This window comes from Hyposmocoma kahamanoa, unplaced genomic scaffold (genome assembly GCF_003589595.1).
Source record: "Hyposmocoma kahamanoa isolate Upper Pololo Valley unplaced genomic scaffold, ASM358959v1 94, whole genome shotgun sequence".
NCBI classification, from domain to species: domain Eukaryota; kingdom Metazoa; phylum Arthropoda; class Insecta; order Lepidoptera; family Cosmopterigidae; genus Hyposmocoma; species Hyposmocoma kahamanoa.
This window is the reverse complement of record NW_020654878.1, coordinates 6,455,018-6,474,443: the sequence shown is the minus strand read 5'-3', so window position 1 is coordinate 6,474,443 and position 19,426 is coordinate 6,455,018. Positions and strand designations below refer to the sequence as shown.

At 36.1% G+C, this 19,426-nt stretch overlaps 1 protein-coding gene across 45 annotated transcripts in view; it reads left to right on the top strand.

The window, feature by feature from the left end:
* The window catches only part of LOC113237741 (modifier of mdg4), a 563,531-nt gene that overhangs the window by 27,009 nt on the left and 517,096 nt on the right, over nucleotides 1-19,426 (top strand). The window contains exons 5-6 of one of the 45 annotated variants that reach the window (XM_026474328.1): nucleotides 6,533-6,775; nucleotides 10,010-10,235. The exons of 41 other annotated variants lie outside the window; for them this stretch is intronic. In XM_026474328.1, the coding sequence (XP_026330113.1) occupies nucleotides 6,533-6,775; nucleotides 10,010-10,212 (446 nt within the window). In that variant the 3' untranslated portion in view covers nucleotides 10,213-10,235. Of the gene's footprint in view, nucleotides 1-689; nucleotides 1,123-5,764; nucleotides 6,244-6,532; nucleotides 6,776-10,009; nucleotides 10,236-11,340; nucleotides 11,604-19,426 lie in introns of those variants that run through there. 3 more of the 45 variants (XM_026474338.1, XM_026474358.1, XM_026474334.1) reach the window with 3 other exon arrangements.

Sequence of the window (19,426 nt, the reverse complement as noted above, 5' to 3'; positions counted from 1 at the left end):
CGGTCACATAGTAGCGATGGGTTTTTCTCATGAACACAACGTCAAGAAACGAAAACGCCAGAGACGACTAATAAAGCAATCATCTTCGAAAAACGTTGCAGGGAAATCAATGAAAAATAAACCTATAAGAATTAAGAAGACTCTGTCAAATTCGTTTGTGAATGAACCAATTTTGAATTCTTTAAATAGTGAGTTGGGTCGCCTCGCTTCCTATTTTAATCAGTAAACAAATTACGCAATAATTGTTTGTTTGGGACAGTTTCTAGGTCCTTCGACTTCCTATATTGGCAGGGCAAATGCTGTGATTTGAATTATATGTTATGTTTTTTAAACAAAATACTGAATACAAATTGTAAAGAACAAAATTCTAAATTTGGCTGATAGCGTTAGAAATTAAAAACAAAATTTTAGGACGAACTTGCATCATGTATTATCATGAAAATAAATTTATTCATACTAAAAATGTTTTTTTGGTAAATGTTTATACTAATTTGTCTAGTCTTTCATAAGGTAATAAATTGATAGACGAAATAGATTTTACCTGTTGTTTTTGTACTTTAATTTTATTTAATTTCTTGTCTATAAGTATTGTGCGGTATTTTAATTAATATGAAGTTGTTTATGGTTTGCTATGTATAAAATAGTACACCTAATCGCATTAGATATTGATTTTAACCGTTTTTGTTCAGTTGCAGGAGCTGTGACGCCGGCTGAACCGACTCCCACTCTTGGCTTGCCTTTCCCGTTTCCGTGTTTCCCTGGACAGTTTCGGTATTGCTTAAGTAAGAGAGGGAAACCGGCTATTGAAGTGGGCGCTCACCGATTTTGTTTTAACGGACGCGCAGCTAGCGGCAAGGTATGGTGGAGGTGCTCGCGTAACCCTCGCTGCCGCGCCGCTGTTCATACTTTCGGCCTGCGAGTCGTGCAAATGAACAGCGCCCATACTTGCGGTGTTCGCGCTACGCCCATCAGGCCCATGTTTTAAGCTCTCTAACGTACTGACGAATTTGCTTAGGTCGTCCATAAAATAATGGATAGTAAGTCGTCAAGTCAATTTATTATCATCGAAACGACCACCGGCGTGCGATGTGATGATGATTACGGCACACATATTGATCTCAATGCGACTGGTTTATTGTTATTGGTCATTAAAGTGAAGTCCCTAGCGCGGCGACACTTTAGCGGGATGAGCTTGGTTCTCTTGACAGAATATTATCCTTGTGCCTTTCCGCCGGCGGTCTGAATAAATACTCCAACGTCTACGCTTTTTATCGAGTATACAATGTGAGATTTTGCAAACTATAGTTTGCACATTTATTGTCTTGTATTAATATTCTCCAAAGAGATATAACATGATCTAGATTATACTTATAAACTTAAATATATTGAATTCATATTTACTTAGTAGACATTGCGCTGTGTAAAGTATACGAATCTTACAATATAATATTTAAGTTATTTATCTAGTGCGACGACCGCCTGCGCACAAGTATTATGAGATTTACTGGGTTTCTTTTCATGAAACTTACGATTTCAAGAACAAGTACAATTAAGTAGGAAGTATTAAAAATATAATTAATTTTGGACAAGCTTGTCATACCATAACTACATTAATGGAATATTAGTGAAATTTGTAAGTTTCGTGAAATCTGGCTCTTATCATAGGCAAGAGCGCATTCTGCATAATAAAAATCAAATGCATTCTGAATTGGAGATGTTCTCAAAATACTGAAACGCACAAATATCACATTTTGTCATTAGTAGTGCATGATAGACATTGTCGTTAATCATGAAGGAGTAAAACGAACAATGACTAGATGAGAATAAGGTGTTATTGACAGCTAAAACTCTTGCCTACGATGGATGCGCCCATCTCAGTCCTGATCTTCCTCACGCGGCGGTCATAGTTGTAGTTGATGTACAAAGTGATATAGTTCTCTTATGATACCCTAAGTATTTTTATACATTATTTTTACATTATTTTTTTACGATTTTATTCGTGTATTTACATAGGTTTAAAGAATGTTGTTAGTCGTTCGCGACTCCTCGAAGGTTGGTTTCAGTTGCGATTCAAGAATGCTGTGGTTCTGTTGTTTGTCGGAGAAATGTTAAGCGAAGTCAAGTCATGTATACGATTTTAAGAATGTAATGTAACAACTTGTTAAAGTAGGAAACTGCATTTATCGATCAATTCGATTTAATAATAATACTCATTGTATACGTTGTAGCTGTAAGTTTCTGTTCCTTAGTGAGATCTGTTGTTTAGTATTGACTTTAGTTAAGGCTTTTATACATTTTTTTTATTACCTACTGCTTTTGGTACTTAATCGACGTTTTAGTATGATATATAATAGATGATATGATAGATGCTTATGTGGCCTCGGCTGTACTTACTCAAAGATGGATCACAATATTCCATTGAGAAACGATTACCATGCACACCAGTACTAGTACATTAACAAGTACATTACCTACCATATCAAATGTATACGATTTCTTATGTTAACCTTGTAGTATTATTCAAGTATTATTTTGTGTATGTGATAAGATGTTTTATTATTATTATTTAGCTGAAAAGTATTATGAAATAGAGGTAGCTATAAGCGGCAGTTTGTCGATCGGAGAATGTATATGCTGTAGTAAGTATACGGTAGATGGAGACTCGTTCTCGTGTTTAGGTACAAAGAAAGATTATATCGCGCTGATGTAATATTCGTCTTTTATTTATCTATTCCCGTTCCTATTTGGCCTATCGTACAACCTTGATATTGTGTATCTATAATGTACGTGGTGGAATGGTTTTATATTCATTTTGTTGATACTTTAGTGGCGTTATCGCTGGCCTACACAGGCAAAAAAAGAAACAGATAACTTGTTTTGAGCCACCTAGAAGTGCGCTCTCTTGTCTAGAAACTTGACCATCTAGTTTTAAAATAAAAGAATGACTTGATTTGCTAGAAAAAAAAGTATTTGCCATTTGATAGTCCTGTTGCTCGGAACAAAATTGTTTTTAAAGATTCTTGGTCTTTTATTTATCTCGCACCTTTAGTTTCCTTCTTCAGTAAGTACCTATGTAGTTACAGCTGTAGTTAATGCAAAAGGATTTTCCAAATTGGGTCTAATGTAGTGTTCTTTGCAGGTTGGTTCTACATCCGGTCAGCGCGCGGCGGCCTTCACCTGGTGGCCGACGGTCACATATTTTATGAGGACGGCGGCTCCCATCCTCGCCGCGTTACTTGGAGGTGTGCAAGATCGTACCAGAAGGCTGAGAGATGTCAAGTCGCGCTGTGTTTGAGAGACGGCCGGTTAGTGTATTTCAGAGGGTCTCACAATCATCCGGCTACATATAATCCGGCGAAGCATGATTCGCGAAAGTTTCAAGTGGACCCTATGGGCAAGTACAAGATAGTGGCGAGTGCGCCGCGAGCGGTGGGTATCGTGGCTGCGCCGGCGCCTCTTGTGCCCCCCGCCCCGCACGCCGCGCTGTTACTCTAGGCCTGGCGCGACCTCCTGGTCCGCGGTCTGCTTGACGGAAGGCAGTGACTGCGCGCCGGGAGTGTCGCTAAACGATAAGTGCCCATGGACTGTTTATTAATCTTCAGTTACACTCCTCAATGTGTTCTAAAGCGTTGTTGTTTGTCTGCAAGGTCTTTACCGTTCTTTGTTGTTCTTGATTTTCTTAATTGTATGGTACCTACAGTACCTACAAAAGCAATAGTTATAGTTAAATTTGCAATTTACACTCGAAATCAGATTTCAGGTTTTTTAACAATTTTTCATTATTAATTTGTTTTTATGAAATAATAGTGATATTCATTTGGTTTTTCGAGTGGTTAATCTGGTAGAAACTTTGTGGTTGTAATGAAAATATGTTTAAAAAATGAAATATTCATTGGTAAAATTTTTGAAAAAGTTTTTGTTAAATTTTTTTTTATTCATAAATAACTTTTAATGAGTTTTAATAGATTTCAAATTTTTTCAAAGTTAAATAGACATAGTAAATCTAGTCATTTTGCAAAATTATTCCTTTTGTTCTTTTATGATTAAAGTTATGTTGACAAGTGGTTAGGAAAGTGTATTGCGAAAATGGAGAGTAGTTGCGACGCTAAGTGAGGAGGAACCTTTGTTGATTTCAGGCTCTACCTCAATCGGTAGGTCTGACGCTTTAAAGTCGCCTTGTACCAATGCCTTAGCGGCTAATATTTATTATATGTAACGAGACAATGATATGAATATAAAAATATAATCATTGTATAACGTGAATGTGCAATATTCTCTTACCAAAATGTTTAGAAATTATGTATACAAACTGTATAGCTTTAACTATAGTGTAGCCGTCTTGTTGATGCTTTTTTATAAAATTCTATTTATTGACCGCTGCGTAGTTCGCGGAACGACTGATAGACGATGTTACGAAATACTCCAATATTTATGGTTTGTATTTAGGTGTAGATGTAGTATATTGTAGACATATATAACGGCTTATGAAAAGAATATTTCGGGCGATAGTTTTTATAATAGAGACTTATATGATAATAAATATATGACGTAGATATTTATCTACTATATCTACATGTAGAGTACCTCAATCGTGTAGGACGATGTAACCCGTAACCAATGTATACCTAATAGGATACTCGTGTACGTTATATTTACACGATATTTCTGTAGTTAGCAATTTTCCAACAAGCATTATCATAAGCCAAAATATAATACTCATCCTTTACAACTTTGTCGACCTTTTAGTGATCTTAACCAAAGCTAATTTTTATAATAGTATTCGCGACTGTTTTACTGATAAATATTTAATTATTATCACATCATGTGTGTATGACATAAGTATTATTTTACTTATTGTTTACTTAGCAATATTCATGTAATAAGTATTTAATTTTCAGGAAGTATTCATAAAGCAATTTATTGACAATCAGGTATTTTATTTCGTCTCTTTTTTTAAGTTATTTTTTTACGTATAAGCCCTACAATGATTGTTTTAAAGTGTGATGGTGTACTGGTTTGTTTGTGTGTAGTGTGGTGTCCACCAGGGGCCGAAGTAGGTCCGTTGTTGAAGATGGGTGGTCATTGGTACAAGCTGGACGCGAGCTATCGCAACAAGCGCCGCTGGATGTGCGCACGCGGCTGTGGTGCACGCATTCACACTGCTGGAAAACGCGTCGTCTTCTCTGAGCTAAGACATCGATGTAGGAACCACATCAATCATACCATTTGACGTTTTGTTCCTACGTGTTAGTCAGATATAAATCACAGATAAGTTCGGTCACTGTTATGGAAGAAGCGTGATATTAGTTTTAATTAACTTTTAAGACAGGTTAATTATAGTATTGAAATAGATTGTTAAGCACTTGTTTTTGTAATTAATTTAAAAATAAAATTTGCCAAGCTCGTGAGAGAGTAGGGATATAATAACTCACTGCGTACACCTAGATGCTGACTCTACTTTGCTATTCCTTTTATTAATTTGTAAGTTTGTCTTATTCAAATACTCTTAGTGGTATTGAGTAGTAAGTTTTAAGTAGTTCCCACATCGAGTGTCTAATTTATTAAAGTTATTTTGACCGTTCAATTTTTGTAAATGTTACGCCATAAAAAGTATTATGGACCTTTAAATTGCATTTAATTCTTAAATAAATTTGGCCATTTGTAAAAGTATCTGCAGTGTTTCCTTATAGTTTTTGACGTAAGCGCTTAATTATTATTGTTGGTTAGTGAACTGATTCAAATTAACTTTGACTTGACTTTGCAGTGGAAGTGATATATAACGAGAAAGGCTATCCGAAATTGGTACTGGATGGTTATTTTTATCGTCCTCACAACGCGTACCGGAACCAGCCTAAGGTGTTGTGGTACTGCGCCGGTAGGAACAAATTCCAATGCGCCGCGACCGTGAGGACTTACAACATGGAAGTAGTGGCGATCAAGGGCACTCATAATCATCCGCGGGTGCATCGAGGCCGCTGACCGGCGCAAGCGCACGTGCCGCAGACGCCGCGCGTGCGCGATTTGTTGCACTTGCACCATATATTCAGACTATACGGCGAACGGTTGGCGCAACGCGATGCTTTCCTCGCGCTAAATCACACTTCTTAAATGTTTTGTTGTTTAATGTTGATGGGACTTTGTAGGTATACTGCTTGGGGTATTTGACGAGGTTCCTTACTACAATGTTAACAACCTAAAAAAGTCGTAAGTTAATATAGTTATTAAAATTCCAATGTTCCTAATGTAATTAATCATTGTTACAAATTCATGTCACAGTCATGTAAATGATTTTTTTTTAATTTTTTTTTCTTATTCGTAATTTTAACGTGTATTTTTACATTTACTGTTATAGTTGTTTTGTATACCATACACTTTGTATACTAAGTATATTCCAAAAATATTCTATGATCTCTATACGGTGTTTTAATCAAGATTAGCTTGCTTTATAAAAGTAATATTAGGCTTTGTCGTAGTAGTTCCCTTTTGCTAATATTTAATTGTGCCTGTAGTTATTTGATGGATTTTGACGCAGTGCCAGCTATTTACGTGCCGTCGCGGACGGGGAAATCTTTGCTGCTTCACGATGGATACACTTACTACTTGAAGAACCTACAAGCCCATGGGCGGAAGCAATGGTACTGCTCTTCGAGGGACATGGCCGGGTGTCGCGCTGACGTCATTACAGCGCCCGCGCGCTCCGGCGACGGTGACGTGCTTTTCCTAGTGCGCGGACGCCATATTCATGCTCCTCCAAGCTATTACTTTACGCCCGACGGTAAGTACGTAAGACGCAAGGACGTCTATCACAGATACAGGTAGCTCGTTCATTTTTTGAATCAATACTATTTTATTTTCTACTTACTCTCTACAAGTCGGTTAATGATACGATTTTCACAATGGCCCATCATATCGCTTTCTTTAATTAATTCTAATCGTTTTTTTTTTGTATATTGCGCATCCGTTTTTGATTGGTACCTTTTTTTTGTATTTTCTTTTATTTGTATTTTTTTAGATCAACTTAATTTATTTTTAAATATTTTTTACCTTTTTATACCTTTTACGACTGTAATCTCATTTTTTTTACATTGAAGAGTACGAATTGTATAGAATTTTTTAAATTAAAATGACAAAGTTCCTGTGGCTTAATACTTGTCGTAGAAAATCTATGGGGTACTTATTTAAGTTAATACATTATATTATGTAGGTACTATCGTGAACAGATACTGTTTCGTAATCGATTTTAAAACTGTTTCTTTTGTTTAATATTAGCCTTGGAAATGTGTAAGCGTACTTGCCTATAAAGACTTAAACAGAAGCCTTTGTGCGTTTGAATTTGTATTATTTCCAAAAAAATATATATATATATATTCACGTGGACGTAGGCCACTGAGACCAAGTTTATAATGAAAAAGGGTTGAATATTTTGTTGTACAGTTTGCTATATGTATATTTATGTATTGTTTATTTTTCCTGCATCCAATGTTCATTGCATGGTTGTATTTTTGATGACATTGATGCGTCACAAGAAAAAAATTGTTTTATCTTCATTCATGTCTATAAATGCCTTTATGGCATTGTTTTGTTGTTTCCTTTTTGACGATTCTCTGTAATAGACTAAAGGAAGTTTTATTAAAGGGCATGAGCGATGTCTGTGGGGTGTTTTCCTCAAACTCTCGCATTTTAGACAGGGAACTGAAACGCAATAGCGCGGGCTGGCGTGGGGGCGACCCCCTCTTGTACAACGAATATCTGCACCCGAAAATATTACCTATACCATGACAACGCTTCTCTTGAATCATATTTCTATATTTCGTCAAAATATCATAGATTTCAGAAAAAGATTTTATTGTAAATAGTTGCATTACATTTTTAAATTGAAGTCTTTTTTACAGATTAACAGACATTAATGTTCTTTATTGCCTAAAAGCTATATATTTTTTATAGTTGTAGTTTAAAAAAAACACAACTTTAAACAGAAGTAATTTCAAGTCCAGATGCATTTTAATAACACATATCCAACTGTGTTATACAATTTTTTGAAGTTCCGCCCAGTACCAGCGTCTCATTTTCGCGGCTTGTTTTTGGTCTAAGGCATTATATTCATTTCATATTTCTCAATACGTTGCAATATCGAATGTATCCGTGAACGACTTGAATTGCGCAGTTGTGACGGATCAATACGACCTACGAAGTTATGAAAGAAGAAAGTTCGGCAGGGCACGGGGACTGTATGGGCGTGCCCTGCGATCTCTGCAACACAGCCTAGTTTGCCCTGTATGCCCTAATTTTGGCGCACTCGTCGTTTGTTAGTGTGCGCTGCTGTATTCCTACACCACCGTCGTTTGTAATGGTGTGCTTATGATGACGTAGGCTGACGTAGTTTCTTGTTAAGCAACATTTTGAAGGGACGCTTTTCCATTGTACGTATTTATATCTACAATTTGGCTCAGGCGTAGTAGATTTCAGATGGTGGAATGGGATGTTTTATTATATATTGAAATATAATGCGTATTGTAGAGCGATTGATGTGATAAATTAGTTGGTACTCTGATTAAGTCCAAAACATTTTGATCTGGAATGTTCTCTAGTACTAATTAACTAGATTTTATTTATAGTTAGTGATATATATTTTTAGGGAAATAACATACATGGTGCTCTGATAAAACTTGATTCTTAATTAGAATTATTTACAATGACGGTACTCGTATTTAATCGTAATTGCATTCTTATTCTGATTACGCTTTTTATGTGATATTTCTGATGGAGACATGCACATTTATAAAAAATATTGTTCGTGTGATCATGGTGTGCTTAATCTCTTAACCTTATTCGGTTTAGCATACGAGTAAGCTTACCTAGAAAGAGACTTGAGTCCACTATCTGTTGTAACGTTTTTTGACATCTTTCGTCTTATTACAAGCTATTGAAAATGCATCGTAACAGTACAACACGAGTACAACATACAACATACAATTGTCCAAGCGCAACTATTTTGTATGCGAAACCTTCACTGGGTTCGTGGAGTAGCAAATTAATTTACTTCCAATTTTATTAGCATGTGACGTCGCAAAATAACGCCAGAATGTATTAATTATTATCATAAATAATAATAGAAAAATAAATATTTACTTAGTTGTGTAGTTACATACACGAGTACCATTAATTACAAAATGTATATTTTTAGTAATACGAATTCATCAGTCCACTTCTATATTTAAACATTATGTAGTGTACAAATACATAACGCGACTACGTAAATACATGACCTTTAATTATTGTAGGGGCCTAGCGCCGCGGTGCGATTAGGTTTTTGACTACTAATGTTGTTGACATCGATTCACTGAGGCGGGCGGTGTTCAAGGCATTCAGAACGGGTCGACTCGCGAGCCGCGACTCTGCGGCAGACGGGCGGCCCGCGTGTGAGCGTTGTGCTAGCGGAATTGTATGGAGAGGGAGCGAGCAGAGCGCTAGCACGCGAGAACGTGGACCCACGGGCAAAACGCGGCACGCGGCGGGACATGCGCGTGGCGCCGCACGCCTCCGCCTGGTGATGGTGCCCCCAATCGATAATGTCCCAGAATCTCTCTCCGTGAACCCCTCTCACTCTTCACTCCTCTCCCGATACCCTAGCTTACCATACTCGTCAAAATATAACATCCCATTGCAATAATAAGGTCGTTTTTACAGTACACCATCCGAAGATGTATTTCCGTTATACTTAATGGCAGTTATAAAGGAACTTTTGGTACTACAGAAATTGTTTCTTTGTATTTCATTGCTCTTAGATTCAGACCGGGCAATGTTGTACGGTTGTGAATTATTCAGTGTGGGCCATTTAAAATGTCTTTGATGATTATTTTTCACTCATTTTAATACTGTTCGCTTTCAAATACACGACGAGAACGATAAATTTGTAAGGTGGCGATTGCGTTTGTTATCATTCTGCCTAGAGGTGCCATACTGAAGCGGAATTATTCAGATCGTTAGCCAACAGTATGAGTGGTTGTAGCATACGTTGCGGGAGGATTGGAGCCGGGCGTGTCCTCGTGGCGGTGGCGATCCCGTTGGATGGTGTGGCGACGCACTAGCGCCACGGTCCTGCACGCAGCCACCTGTCGACTCACCGTGCGCTCGCGTCACCTCTGCGACTGCCACCTGCGCTATCTAAACAAGCATAATTCTAACGCTTCTCTTGTCAATTCGCACATCTAGATCACATACCGCTTTGCACCAACAAAAGTATAATCAGGTCATATTACAAATCAACTCCCAACAGTTGTTATGCTTACTAAAGTGCGTTTCAATTGATTTCCATTACTTAACATACATTAGCATCAAAGTCGCGGCAAATGATGTTTAGACCCATCGCTAGTAACCTGTCAGTTGGGTGTTAATTAGCATTATGACGCCTGTCACTCGGTGAGATCGAACCGGTATCAAGGGCCTGTTGAGATGACGTGGACGCCTTACTGTCTTTGGTTAAGTTGGTTCACACCATTGGGTTTAAAAATTAGTCATCCACAACATACGCATTCTATGTTTTCTAGAACAAAGTTATATGGAAAAAATTCCATGATTCTAGTTCGTAAACACTAAACTATCACAAATAATGTAGAGACAAACTTTTCCTCTCTGCCAAGATGGTAGAGTTAGAAATGTTGCGAACAAAAAGTAGACATAAAATATAAATCTTTATAACATTTTACCGCTAATCGTAGATTTAAAGTTTCTTAGAATGCTTAATGACTCACGGAAACTTGAATAAAGCTTTAAGGCGTACTTTTAAACCTACTTTCATAATTTTGAAATGAATTACGCCTCGGTAGCTTAGCGGTGTTCTTATTATAATACTTTTATTATTTTCTTAGCCATACTAGTGCACAGACAAATACATACATAAAAAAAGCCACGTATTGAGTTTCAACTATGCGCTTTTTATTTTTATTTTATATGTAAATAGTGATTAGTAGTGCAGGGACTTGCGCGCTGTTTACTTTTAAGAACCGTCCAGTATTGTTTCTGATGCAAATTTAAGTACAAGAACAGTTCAAATAAACCATATTTTTGCAATATCTCGTCGACTTTTATTGCAGCTTTTGGTTAGTATGTAGACTTAGTCGTTTTTTCGTTGACATCTATCTATACTGTGGATCCATTAGTAGTCGTTGCGAAATTTTGTTATAAATTTTTATCACCTACATATGAAAAGCGCAAAATTAATTACGCAAATTGCTTCTAATTAAATGTAGTTAGTACAAGTATTTCCTGTAGTAAATGTGTAACATGGAACAGGCTAAGTAGTATCGTTGAACAATGTTTAATAGCTAGTTTGTGGTGTAGATTGTGCTCGGTACGTTTCAACGGGGCGCGGCGGACGGCTACTGTTCTACCAAGGCAATACATACTTCATCAACTCGAGAAAGAAACGGGACCGGACGAGACTTCTCTGGTACTGCTCTTCAAGGAAGTCAAAGCACTGCCCAGCCTCGTTGCTCACCCTCAACGACCGCGTGCTCGGTCAGGCACCCGTTCACACCCATCCACCTAAGATTTCTACTACGTTCACATCAAAACTTTTTGATTACTAACTTCACATCCCTGATACAAGTCTACATCAAGTCTGCGTGGTGTGATGATTTATCGTTAAATGAGCCTTCTAAGAGGATATGGTCTAACGAGCCTCTATCTAACCTACAATAGTTGTTGGTATAGGTATATAGGTTGAAACAGAACTGTGTTCCTCCAGTCGGTGTTTCTAAATAATATTCATATATAATACACTTGTTACGTGCCATTTCTGAACCTGGATTTCTCCATCACGTTTCCACTAGACAATAATTATTTCTGTAGTACATAACGCTCGGCGTATTTTTTTTTTAGCAAAATGCGAGACAATCACTAGAATGTGTTTTCGCTCTAACCGGAAGTTAACGTGATAGTCAAACGGACCAAAGATTACTTTTGTTTTTATAATAAATTAAGATATAATTAAGAATGTTATGTGTTTTCGTTCTCGGCAGAGATAGCTATAAAAGGTAGATATAGAGATCCGACTAATAGGTATTTCAGCTGATGAACGAACGAATGGTAACAAACTTAAAAAAAAAATTAAGGCCACAGAAAGCATCCGATGGACCTCACTTATTTTGTATAGATAACCGAAACTTAAATACTTTTCTTTTTGTTAAAAGCGTTTGTTATGATGAGTTCGAACTCCACTTGAAATAGGTTCGGATTTTTTTGTTACACCGGTTGTACTATGGTTTAGATTTTTTAGTGTTTCTTCTATCTAGTCATGCTTGTTTACTAGTCTAGTGTAAAAACATGGAGTCTTTCGAGGCTGACGACCTTTGTACAGCCTAATTTAGCATTTACGTATGTAATTGTTGGGCTCTATATTTAACACTAGACTCGTATTGATTAGAATATAGTGGAAAACAATGGTCTCATAATTTTTGTTTAAATTTTACGTAAATTATTTCATAAATAATTACAAATGTTGGTTTAAATAGTTATTATTAATATATTTATTCCAATGTACAATAAAATATATCAATTGTTAAATATGAATTAAGTAGGATTTGTAATAATGAATTTATATATTACATTGTGTCAAAGAGCTCTGTAAATAGATTGTGAAGTGTGCCAAATGTATCGTCTCAGTAATAAAATACCTTTATAAAATAATCGTTAAAGTGTATTCATTCGAAATAGTACCTATTAATAATAGTTTTCTAGATCAACAATAATGTAAAATAAGTATGATGCAGGAGTGCAACAGAGCGTAGTCAGTTCCTTATTGTACAGATTTCTACCTGCGCTTCTGGGAACTAAAAAAAAACGACGTCTAGACGTCCTGCCCTTTGAAGCTTTTTCTATTTAGAAGGTTTTTATAGAACAGATTGCTTTCATATTCTAGGGCCAGGTGCAGGTAGACGAAAGCCCTTTTTGAATATTGAGATACTGCTTTTATTACATGGTAATACAGATCCCTTTTCATTTTGTTACTCATTCTTACAAATGTAGAATGCTAGTGTTTTTTGTTAGTCTAGCAATGGTTTTGTCATAATACGTTACAAATATAATACCGCATCATCGGTATTTGATGTTCATAGGTGTTTTCAAGGTGGGTTTAAACTCCTGGCACTAGTTAGTGCGAACCAGTTTGTTGGCTTAAAGTTTCTTAAAGATGTTTGTATATTTTGACTCGAGACAGGATGACGGATATTTGGCGAAAAGACGAACGTTTGAATGCTGACGGGTGAACCTGCAGTCTACAACCGTTTCAGCGAGGTGGAATCAGCGTTTTGACATAGGCGCCTCTGTTTAATGCACGCGATCACAAAACGCTAGTGAAAATCCGACGTCATCGTATACGGAAAATACCCAAAATTAGCCATATTAATAATTATTATATAGAACACGAAACGAGGAAAAAATATTTGGTAAACACCTAGTTACTTACCTACGACTTAGTAGTACTTTGTTTGTGATTCACGGGCATAAAATCGATCGTTGTACTCACTATTAGATAAACCTATTTTTCGCACCGAAAATAATCCATCTCTTTCTATAGCTATAAGTAAGAACAGATGAGCTCTATACATAATCAAAAATTATTTTCCCAGCACCACGTGGTCGGTACGTAGCTAGGTACTAGTACGGGATGAGTGAATGAGAAAGCGCGAATCATCTATTCAACAAACAAGGATAGAATACTATAGAGGTAAATGTACGGCTGAAGTTCGTAAACATTTAAATATCCTAACACGTGTAGGTTACAAATGGAAATAATCTGCCTTCAAAGCACATCGGGACGTCATCGGCCCATGCTACATACCCTAAACCCCAAAAATAATTTGTAAAGCTACTAGCGAATGGCCATAAGGTCGACTATTCGCGCGACTCTGTAATTTGTAGGTACTCTGAATTATCTACGCTCGACTTACGCAAGCGTACTCATTCCGGCTCTGTTTTGCCTTTAAATTGTAGGTACTGCTGCTTTTTATAAATACTTAACCTACCTAGAAAGGGGCAATCGTTTCGTCATGGCCCTATTGCGTGAACTAAAAAGTGGTAAACACCTGGCACTAAGATATTCTGCGTACCGTTACGGTGAACAAACTGGCAATTGGTATAATAACTATCTAGTCATGTTTAGTAACTTTAGTAGTTTGACGTGATTGGGATTCTATGATATTTGACGTAATTTTGTGTTGAGCGACGCAGCTCACGTTATCGATTTCTATGGAAAGTTTGAGAAGTTTTGCGTACTTCCTTTCCGTGTAGGGTGAATACGGAGATGTAACCCCAGTTACTCGATGAGTGTCTAACTGTCAAGGGGATAGATATGTTTTCATATTTGTCTTTGTTATGAGACATATATGTATAAATAATACATTCGGTTTATCCCTCGTTCGCAGAATTCAAAATTAGTGACCAAGATTCCAAGTTCACATAGTTATTTGACTGTAGCCGTTATTACTACTATGATTTAAACTATTATTAACATAGTTAAGGTTCACTTATACCTAAATTGAACAGACACGTGTACAACGAACATTACTACCTATTCATAATAACAAAAGATAGTTTACAGAGGTCGTACGTATAAAGATGATATAGTGGCCTAAATATTTATTTAGATTTTTAAAATCATGTCAATATATTTAAAATACATATACTTATATATTATGTTCGTTTTAATTCTTTGCGCTCATCCTTACCTTAGTTAACCTGGTCAGATCAGATCAGAGTGCGGAACATACACGGATTGTAGACAAAGTGATTTATCGTTGTGAATTACGAACACGATCAGAGCTGACGTCATTTTGATATTTTCTTTTAGGTTGCCTAGTGGAACTTCGAGACCTAGAGTTCTCCGCAGCTGTATTTGTTCGGCGGTAAAACTTAAACGTATCATCAGTAAAAGAAACATTTTCACTCAGGGAGTTGCAGGAATAGATGTTACCTGATTCTCGAGGTACCTACTAACATTTCTTTCTTATTGTTATTTCTCTGTTATTATCATAGAAATATACTTATGCTGCGCGTTTTAAGCAAAGGCGCAGTACAGAGATTGAATACCCTGAAAATTGCAGGTGTTCAGTCTATTTTTTATTTAGAGCTTTTATAATGTAATGAATCTACATTGTATAGTTATTCAAAACATACCTGACAGTGAGGATATAAACTGTACTCGTGTATGTAAGTAGACAGAACTACTTTTGTGTAATAAAGTTATGGGTGATTGATATGTAGTATATCCAATAGACTACATAAGTGAATTTGAATCCCGCTACAAATAGTGAAATTACTCGTTAGCATCCTGAACTAGGTTATATAAATATTATTAACTGGGTTAAGTATTGGAACTTTAAATATGCATCATTCTGAGCCGAATGTTCGCAATCGAACGATTTATGCCGAATCTCTAAAGCTGAGGAATCATTGAGTCGTTCCTCTTGGGATGTTATTGATGTTTTGCCAGGGAAAGAGAAATATAACGAATGTAAATTGTGCCGTGTCTATCGTTCCGTGAGAATGCAGCCGAGTTATTGTAGTCATGTAGCACATTCACATAGTGATGCCCGTTACTTATTGTTCTTTGTGTATATTTTCTTAATTACTAAAATGTCACAGAACGCATCTTCGCTTTCTTTGACGTCGCACAATTGGATCAATTTGCATGAGCGTCGCAAGAGAACCGCAATTTCGTTAACTTCTCATACCACTATACATTTAGTACTTTGTCGGAAATTCACTCAATGATCTACACAACCAAGTATTTTTCCAAATGATCTTGTATCTAATTTAAGCCTAGCCGATGGGGATTATTAAAGTTCAGGTTCGATCCCTTTGAGCTTTCTTTATGAATTAGTTTGTACAAATTTAAAACTTCTTAGTTTTTAAACTCAACGAAACCAGTCAGTGGTGATCAGTTTACACGTGCAGAGGTCTATGAACTAGGCAGTCTATAGCTTATAGCGTACTATGCCTGACAAAAAAAGACTATAACAGCTAGATGTACATGAGTAGAGGTCGGGCAACGGACTGTCGCTTTAACGAAATTTCGAAACGCGTGTGAAAGTGACGCCTAAAATTTTAGCCCATCCGTTGGTCGACCTGAGCCTACTACACCTACAATTCGATAGTACTACAGCGGTGAATGAATAGGCACGCAGGTGAAGGGCTCTGAGCTAATAATAAACCATGTGAGGAGAGCGCCCTCGAGCGAGAAGGTGGCACAAACTCGATATCTGTAGGTCGTGGAATTTTCCTCAGCGGCGGCGGCGTTGTTAATAGCCTTCCACGGCGTATACCAGATGTCGCTATAGGCACAGAAATAGGTTACGTGCCATTACGATGTCGTGAAATTGATTTTATTTTACGCTGTAATAACGCAATAATACTATAGGTTGTATAGAGTTATTTTTTGTAATGTTTTATGTGAAAACGAAATCGTGGTAGTAAACATAATTAAACTTTGTTGTAAATCGTAATTTCAATCTTCGCTGTGTATTCCCACGAGTCTTTTTAGCATTTATGGAAAATGTAGTATTGGGCTCAGGTTTCACTTATAATATATTTTTAATATAAAAATGAAATATCTTTGCATGCGTAGTATCGCTACTCACCGTCAGATGGCAGCACGGGTATCTATTTGACGCCACGATATAGTTTTAAAACAATATTACAATTAATTCCTTTGTATACAATACGTTAAAGTCGGTTTTCTAAGAGTAGTTTAACGGTTTAGAAACTTTAACAAATTTTAGTTTTAAAAGTATCTAAAAGTTTCATAGATGTGCTCAGATTTTAAATGGTGTTTGGAACTGTAATCTGAAATACAGTATATTTGTGGTAAATACTATTAACCAGAGTTTATAATTACGTCCACTTTTAAGCATACAATTCTTAAAAACTGATTCATTATTGAAATGGCGCGCCATACAACAAAAAGTGCAGTCGACGGCGGAGATTTGACTTCAACCTCTCGCTCATGACATCAATGAATATCTGCTAGCAACAAAGGCTTTGAACGCAATAAAGTCGTTTTGATGATATAAGTATTAATAAAAAACAATAATATATCCCTCTCGAAGTAGTCTCAAAATATTTGAATGATAGAATTAATAATATATAACAATAATAATAATTTGAATGATGTGGTTTGAAAGAGGATGTAGTGATGGGTATGCTGAGGTTGCATGGGCACATGGAGCGGATGAATGAATGTAGATCAACGAAAGAAATATATAGAGCTAACGTGGAAGGCGTCGTTGGAAGAGGACGGCCACGAAGAACACTCTCAGATCAAATTGAGAGTGTTCTTAAAAAGGCTGGGGTGCGTAGTCAAAAGAATAAGGTGGCCTGTATGAAAAGATTGATGAATGTAAATGAGGCAAGAAAGGTTTGTCATGATCCAGCTAAGTGCGATGGATAATATCTGCCCATTCCAATGGGAATGTAAGAGCGTATCTCGGGTGCCATGGACACACACATAGACAACCACAAATTACACTCAAACTCACGAGAGAAATAAATGTAGATCATACGAATTAATCTCTGCCCGAGAATCGAACACGGGACGCTGCGTGGCTGTTTAATTGGGACTTATATTATTGAAAATGAGCATAATATGCATTGGTCACAGATGAAACTTAGGTTTTTTAGATCTTTGATCCCAAATTATGGAAACAATCAACACTACAATTGGCATAAGAAAAGCTTTGATGCATTGCATCCATCCAACCTAACATATCATTATAAATAAAACCTCGTCCAGTACATGTGGCCAAGTCACATTTTTTTACTCAAAATCATTCTGTTCAAATTTAAAGTATTATTGTAGTGTCTCAACGTGAAGATTGAAGAACAAGATTTAAAAAATAATTAATAAAAAACAGGTTCCGTTTCTGGCGCCTGCTTATGATATTTATCTATTGTCGATTATTGCTATTCTATCGTAGTGGACGGTAAAACGCGGCAAATGGTCAAATATCCGATTTAAATAGTAAAAAATAGGGTACAAAATTATCTTTTAAAAACAGTTAAAATTAGTTAACTTGTTCGACTTATCGGAACTTACCCTAACGACGCATAGGTGAAATATCTTTAAACAATTTCAATATTCTAAAAGTGTGTTATGATTTATTACATCTCAAAAAAATATTTTGTCACTTAGGCGCGTTTTAGTAAGCGGACGGCAGTATTCTGCAGTTGTCTTTATAGTTTTATATCTTATCCAAAGCTTGTCCAACACCGTTTGAAAGTACAACAGTAAATAATAAGTTTAAATCCTGTTTTATTGTTATATTCTTTCCTTTATTTTAACAACTTTTCATTTTCAATTTTAATAGAATAATAGTGGTCATTGTCAGAGATGCAGTGAAGATTAGGAAGAAAAAGAAAAATTTATAACAAAAGATGTCTTAATTTCAGAAGAGATAGATTCGCCGCAAACTCGAGGAAGGCTATATTCATTCTACGATTTGGAGATAGCTCTACATCACTGTTCTAACGATTAGCAATAATGTTGCGGGTGTAAAGAACGCCTGCCATAACCTCCTAAGACCGAGTATATTACAAAGGGAGAAGCGTTAAACGGTCAATGTACATTAAAATGTCAGTGTACTTAAATATCATCGCATCAGCCCCAAGCAAGTATACTTTCAGTTTTGTATGAAAAACGCAACCGGGATTTTTATGTTTTTGTAAATATTTTATAGTCATAAATAGACTTTATAACGCTACATTTGAATGCGATATTTTCATTATAATGTACATAGGACGTTTACGTCATCATGGGAACAATATTGTCTGCGTGAATAACTTCACGTGTTATGTACATTTTGACACGGGACATTAGGAGAATAAGAGAAATAAATAACAGTCCAGTTGTAGTGGTTTACCTATACCTGAGAATGTGAAGATACCTGTCCAAAACTGAGACCTGCATATGTATATGCGTTGATACGAGAGTCTTAGTCAAATGAATTAAAGTCATTGGTTGTGATAAATGGTCAGACAGACGATATGAATTGTAACTATTTTTTATTGTTTTGTTTTATAAATATATACTTATTATTAGTTCTGTGTATTAAAATAATACGTATTATTATAGTCAGGGTTGGGCAACATACGTGGTATGTCTTAGTTAGTGTAAATTACAAAACACTTTTTTATATAGTCAAAGTGTAAAATAAAAAATCGGTGCTTTGACGTCATTTATTAATCATGTATGTATGTATGTATGTATAGTCAAAGTGTAAAATAAAAAATCGGTGCTTTGAAGTCATTTGCCACAAAAGTATTTAAAATATCAATTTCATAATACATTACCGTCAGATAATTAAAATGTCAATTACAAAATGTATTTTTATGTAGTGATTGAAATATAAATTGTAATTAAGTGCTGAACAAC